Source organism: Acomys russatus, chromosome 4, assembly GCF_903995435.1.
Source record: "Acomys russatus chromosome 4, mAcoRus1.1, whole genome shotgun sequence".
NCBI classification, from domain to species: domain Eukaryota; kingdom Metazoa; phylum Chordata; class Mammalia; order Rodentia; family Muridae; genus Acomys; species Acomys russatus.
The window spans coordinates 60047303-60054455 of NC_067140.1; the positions used below are offsets into that span (position 1 = coordinate 60047303).

At 41.4% G+C, this 7153-nt stretch overlaps 1 protein-coding gene across 1 annotated transcript; it reads left to right on the forward strand.

The window, feature by feature from the left end:
* The first annotated feature begins 6144 nt into the window (after window positions 1-6144).
* Window positions 6145-6537, forward strand: LOC127188622 (60S ribosomal protein L23a-like). The gene has a single exon (XM_051145047.1). It carries the CDS (start codon window positions 6145-6147, stop codon window positions 6535-6537), a length of 393 nt encoding a protein of 130 aa, XP_051001004.1.
* Window positions 6538-7153: the final 616 nt, after the last annotated feature.

Below are 7153 nucleotides of genomic sequence, written 5' to 3' on the forward strand. Positions count from 1 at the left end.
CTTGCTGTCCACATATTCCAGCCAACATGTCAAGATCCTGGTTCAGTGAGAGACCTTGAACCCAAAGAGAAAATTATCAGTCACACTCAGCTGTGAATCCCGTGAGCTGCAACAACATCTGGCCAGGTAAGACATGGCCTCTGCTGCAATAGTGGAATGAACAGTCTGGGTATAATAAAACACTTCCTGATTGAATTTAAATCAATACCTGGCACCATTATAGAGCTAAGAACCTATGGCTGGACAACCTGTAGGCCCTGAGGGAGAATCCACTATTATGCTGCTAAGTAGACTTAGCATTAAAATGATTCCTAGTGAGTGGTTGCTACATCCATAGGTCAACTCATATCTCAACTCTTGCCTGAGCAGCTCCTCTTTGCAGTAGATGACCCACAACTGAGTCAAGGTCAGAGGATAAGACACTGAGGAATGCTCAGCCCTGAAAGGGCCATACACAGCACAACCCCTCCTCCTACGGTTTCAGCGACAATGCCGAAGAAGTGGCTGAAAGTGTGTAAGAGCTAGTGGTAGTAGGAATGGCTATAGGAAATCATCTTCCAAACACAGCAGGGCAGCTGCATATGTGAACTTACAGCAGCTGCCACAACGTGTGTACGCTCTGTGCAAGCCCAGTCCAGACCACATCCTAGCCTGGAGATGGGGGTTGAATATACACCCCACATCATACACAAGTAGCTACTGGCAATTATTGCATGATGGGAGGGGAAGATAGAGTACAGGCCCCATTAAGTTGGCCACACTCCAGTATAAGTATATTCAAAAAGATTGGGACAGCACAAATTGGCCTTGTAGGATTCCAAAAAAGACACATATTGAGTCATAGGGAAGTGAGGATTTAGGAATAATTGCAGGAAGTGAATATTTTTTTTTTAAATGTGTTGTACTAAACTCTTAAATTGCTACTGAAAATAATAAATAAAAGTGTAGAAGAGGAAACATGGTGCCAACTGCTGGCTTTTATATGCATACACAAGGCCACACGTACGTGCATATGCCACACACTGCACACCCAAACTTAGAAAAGAGTCTCCAGCAAAACAAAACAAAACCAAACCAAAAAAACAAAACAAAAACAAAACTTTTAAATTGTAAATTGATTTTAAAAATCTCCATAACACAACCCTGGGCGTGCACGTGTGCGCGCACGCACGCGCGCGCGCACACACACACACACACACACACACACATATACACACTAGGGCTAAATTACTTATTCCCATCGCTTCCATCCCATTTCATTCAATTCTATTAACAGCCCGTGTAATGAGGCAGAGAGCTAAAGAGTAAAGACTCTGAAAGGCACAATGCCATTTCCATTTTCAGGCTATACACATAATTGTGGTCACGCAAAGTCCAAAAGAAAATTTCTCTATTTAATTATTAGAACTGATAACACAATTTAATGTAGCTTCAGGTATAAAAGCAATATAAAACTTTCATTTCTTTATACAACACATGAAAGATTAAAATACAAAATTATACCACTGGAATAACATCAGATACTTTTGCATGCATCTAATCAAATGTATGAAAGGTCTACATAGAAGTGCACTGTATTATATAAGATATGTAGAAATATAGATATGTGATAGGTCCATGTATTGGAAACTGAATGATAAAGGTGTCTATTCTCCGAAACAGGTCCTGGTGATTATGATACCAGCCAATTTCAAGTAGTTTTAATACTTTAATACTGAAATAGGTTCTAGAATCTAGATGAAAATTCAAAAGTCTTGAATGATGTGAAAAAAAGTCCATAGATTACCAGACATAATAAGGTATTATATAAATCATGGCAGTAAGACAGTGAGGTGTTCTTTCAAGGGTGGGGTTTTATGCATGCTTTCTTGCAGTATTAAAATTCCTTAACAAAAGTAGCTTAATAATGGGAAGGTTTATTTTGGCTCACAGAGCACTCCACTTTGGGCTTCAAGGAAGCCAAGGCAGCAAGAGCTTAAAACAGCCTTTTTCATGGCAGGAGGATTTTCTTTTCAGGTCCAGTCTAATTGGTGTTCTGTGTGCTTCTTGTGTGTTTATAGGCGTCTCTTTATTTAGGTTGAAAATATTTTCTGGTCCTTAGAGCTGAGACTCTTCACTGGCTTCTAGTCCTACCATACTATAATCCACAGACCCGCGGAAGCTAAGTAACAAGGAGGGCCCAGGGAGGATGCTTGAATCTCACTGCAAAGGAGAAATAGAATAGACAAAGGAAGTGCTTGAAGAGAAAGAACAGGATAGAAGAGGAAGTGCTGAAGGAAATGAGGGTGGGGGTCAGACATGTTGGGGAGAGGCACTGGAGAACAGAGGGCTTACAGATAGAAGGGAATCTATTGGGGTATCTCTGAGATAAGCTGGAGATCTAAGGCCGGGTAGGCTCCTGGGAGAATACACAGGTAACTTTAAACGAGACCCCTAGTAACAGGTGACATGGAGACTGAAAAGGCCACCTCTAACCCTCTAGCCAGACTGGACCCCCAGTGGAGGGAGGGGAACACCAACCTACCCACAAAAACTTGAATCCAAAATTTATCCTCCTTACAAAATGTCCAGGGATAAAGATAGAGCAGAGATTGAGAGAATGCCCAACCCATGCCTGGCCACACCATGGGAAAGAGCCAACCTCTGACATTATTAAGAACACTCTGCTATGCTTGCAGATGGAAGCCTAGCACAACTGTCCACTCAGTGGCTCCACCCAGCAGTGGATTGAAACAGATTCTGAGACTCACAGCCAAACATTGGGCTGAGCACAGGGAACCTTGTGGAAGAGTCGGGGGAAGGATAGAAGGACCTGAAGGGGAAAGGATCTCCATGAGAAGACCAACAGAGCCAACTAACCTAGGACCAAGCTGGGGGAGGAGGGGAGGCTTGTGGAAACTGAAGCACTAAGGACCAATAGAAATGGTTAGGTCCCCTACACATATATACCCAATGGGCAGCTTGGTCTTCATGTGGATCCCCTAGTAAAGGGAGCAGGGACTGTCTCTCACAAGGACTCTTTTATACTTTTCCATCACTTTCGCTTGGCGGGGCTGCCTTGCTAGGCCTCCATGGAAGAGGACGCATTCAGTCTTGATGCGACTTGATGTGCTGGGATGGGTAAGTGGGGAAGCCACCTTTTCTGAGGGGTATGGGAGGGGGGCTAGGGGAGGAGGGAGGGAGGGTGGGACCTGATGGAGAGGAAGAAGGGAGCTACAATGGGATACAAAGTAAATAAACACATCAATTAATTTTTTAAAACCCAGATGGTTCCATTATGTCCACAGTTAAAACAAGAGAGGAATGAGTGCTGGTGCTCAACTCTATCTTCACTGTATACAGTCTGTAATCCCAGCCCAGGGACTGGTCCTGACCACATTAAAATGGATCTTCCCATCTCAGTTAATGTATTCAAGGTGACCTCCCATAGGCATGTCTAGAAGCACATCTCCCAGATCACATATTCTGTCGAGTTGAATGTTAACATAAGCCATCACACTTGTAACTCTTGTCAACTTGACATTGAAACATGTCACGTTTATCTTGGAACCTACTACCCCTGTCTGCCTGGTATCATGACCATGTTATAATGTAGAAGGCTTTCAGAGACATCTAGACCAGCTTTAAAAGCCCCCATAGTTAATGGTTCTGATACTTTAAACATCTAAAATATCTTAATTGTGAACTCTCATAAAATAAAAATCAAATCACACAGGTCTCCATACAAAGGCTTAGAGTACACCTTCCCATGACATTGGAATGAAAAAGGCAGCACGTAAAGGAGGTGGGGCTGGCTATGAACTCTGGAAGGTTGGCCTTATAATTAATTTTCTCCTGGAAGATTCTACCTTCTAAAGAGTCCACAACCTTCCCTAACAGTGCCACTAGATGGAGGCCATGTATTCAAACGTTTAACCCTATGACAAACATTTCACACTCAAATAACATGTAGACCAACTCAAAATTCAGAATGGCAAAAAGAATAGCCTGGCCTGCACAACAAGCAACCTTTGTGGTAGCCTACTGATGAGATAAAGTGGTACCTAGCACCTGGATAAAATTGAGATAAAATTAAAAACAACAAAAGCAAAGTACAGCAAAAATAATTTCATTTATGTTGCTCTAAATGAGAAAGTAGAGTAAGAATTCTAGAAGACATAAAACGAGAATGTCTCCAGCAGTCAAAAATTTCTCAAACAGATTGTGAAAGCAACAAACTACACTGCATTAAGCACAGCAGTCCATGTGAAGGTAAAAAGTCCAGTTATAAACCAAGCATTCAGGGAGTATGATTTGCAACGTCGATAACTGATGAATGGTTACATCCAAATTTTACAAAATTCAATGTAATAAAACCGGCAGACAACCCAGGAAAAAATGAGTAAAGGTTTTGGAGAAGTAGTTCACGGAGCAGGTTGTAAGAATATCTGACGGAGATGAAAATGTTCCACCTGTGCAGTTAGAAACAAGTAAACCACAATGAGATTTGCTGTGAAAAAACATGACACGTCTATAAAAACATCTCCCTGCTTAAAATGTTTAAGGCGCAGATTTAGATTTAGAACAACTGGCATCTCCTACGGAGCATTTAGGACACAACTGTGAAAGCCATGTGGGAAACAGGGTTCGCATTCACTACTGTACTTGAAATGCTTGCTTTCTGTATGACACAGGAATTTCATTTCTAAGCGAATATTCAACAAACTTCTTTTAAGGCCCGATGACTCACCCGCTTGTGCTATTATTCTGTGAGTAACAGAGTAATTGTGCACATAATAGCTTAACCCTCAGTTACTCATGCCTCACCTAATTTTACTTATATTTTCCCTAACTTATATTTTCTCAGCTAACAAAAAAGCACTATGAATTTCCTTTTGAAAAAAATATCTTTTTACTTAGTGGTATTTTACTTAAAACTTCTTGGGCATGGGACTAGATAAATGGCCCAATGATTAAGAGCACTGGCAGTTCTTGCTGAGGACTCAGATTGAATTCCTAGCACCTACATGGCAGCTTCACAACTATCTGTAACTCCAGTGCCCTGTGGCACTGACCACATGTGGTGCACAGACATGTGTGAAGCAAAACACACATATGATAAAATAAAAATAAAATAAATGTTTAAAAACTGCTCAGGCATGATAGTTAATAAATACTTCTACCTTATCTTAGTATGTAATATAAAGAATCTAATTTTGCTCTCAGCCTGTTTATCACTTGTATGCAGGAAGGCTACTGATTTTTTTTAGTTAATTTTGCTATCCAGCCACTTTGCTAAAGGTGTTTATCAGCTGCAGGAGTTCTCTGGTAGAGTTTTGGGGGGCACATATGTATACTATCATATCGTTTGAAAATAGAAATACTTTGACTTCTTCCTTTCCAATTTGTACCCCCTTCGTATCCTTTAATTGTCTTATTGCTCTAGCTAGAACTCCAAGCACTGTATTGAATAAATACAGAGAGAGTGGGCAGCCTTTTCTTGCCCCTGATTTTAGTGGAATTGCTTTAAGTTTCTCTCCATTTAACTTGAGGTAGACTTGCTGTAAACTGCTTTTACTGTGTTCTTGTGTGCACCTTGTATCCCTAAACATTAATGGGTACTGGATTTTGTCAAAGGCTTATGCAGCGTCTAATGAGATGATCGTGTGATTTTTTTTTCTTTCAGTTTCTTTATATGATGGATTAAGTTGATGGATTTTTGTATGTTGAAACATTGCTGCACCCAGACCTCCTACACATATGTAACAGATGTGCATCATGGTCATCTTGTGGTTCCCTAATAGGAGTAGGGATTGTCTCTGACTTTATTCCCTGTCATTGAATTCCTTTCCCCTAGCTGGGCTGCCTTGTTTAGCCTCACTGGGAGAGGATGCACTTCGTCCCGCAGTGACTTGAAGTGCCAGGTTGGGTTGGTACACTTCTCTGAGAAGGAGAGGTGGGAATGGGGGAAAGGGGCATGAGGGTGGATCTGGGAGGAGACGGAGGAGGGGCCTGGTATCAGGCTACAAAGTGATTAAATAAAAATAAAATAAGAAAATAAAAGGATCTCTTATTGTTCTACTATTGATTTGGTGTGTGTTACTATATTGCAGTTTTTAAATCTTTATTTTTATTTTAAATAATGTGCATACTCTTTTCACCAAGATGGCGCCAAAAGTGAAGAAGGAAGCTCCTGCCCTTCCCAAAGCTGAAGCCAAAGTGAAGGCCTTGAAAGCTAAGAAGGCAGTGCTGAAAGGTGTCCACAGCCACAAGAAGAAGACACGCCCATCACCTACCTTCTGGTGGCCCAAGACCCTGCAGCTCCAGAGAGAGCCCAAATACCTCCGAAAGAGCACACCCAGGAGAAGCACACTCGACCACTACGCCATCATCAAATTCCCCCTGACCACCGAGTCACCTATGAAGAAAATAGAGGACAGCAACACACTAGTATTCAATGCGCATGTCCAGGCTAACAGGCAACAGATCAAACAGGCCATGAAGAAAGTCTATAACATTGATTTGGCCAAAGTCAACACACTGATAAGGCCTGACTGACAGAGAGAAGAAGGAATGTGTTCGGATGGTTCCTGATTATTATGCTCTGGATGTTGCCAACAAGACTGGGATAATCTAAACTGAGTCCAGCTGTCTAATGCACACTTTTTTTCCACCATAAAAACAAACAAACAGAATAAATAAATAAATAAAATAATGTGTATACATGCTTTTGTGGATGAGTCTGCATACGTGTGTAGTATCCATGGTGGTCAGAAGTGGGCATCTGACCTCCCGAATCAGGAGTTACAGGTGGTCACACTGTCCAACATAGAAACCAGGACCTAGACTTGGGTCCTTTGCACAAATAGCACCCTCTTCATTGCTGAACCAGATACCCACCCTGTTTTATATTTATGGGTTAGGCTTTTGCTCAAAGCTTCATTTTCCAACACTTGAGTTGAATCTTACTAGATTTATATCTTATAAACAATAAATTACTGATCTTTTTACTCAGGAGAAATCACAATTCTTCTCAGAGATCCAACTCTGCAGACCACTGCCTGTTTACAGATGTAGCAAGGAATAAAGATTGTAGGGCAATAGTTGAAAAGTGAGAGAGGGAGAGCAAGAGAGAGGCAATCACAGGAAACCATGAAGGGACAGAGTAAAGGGA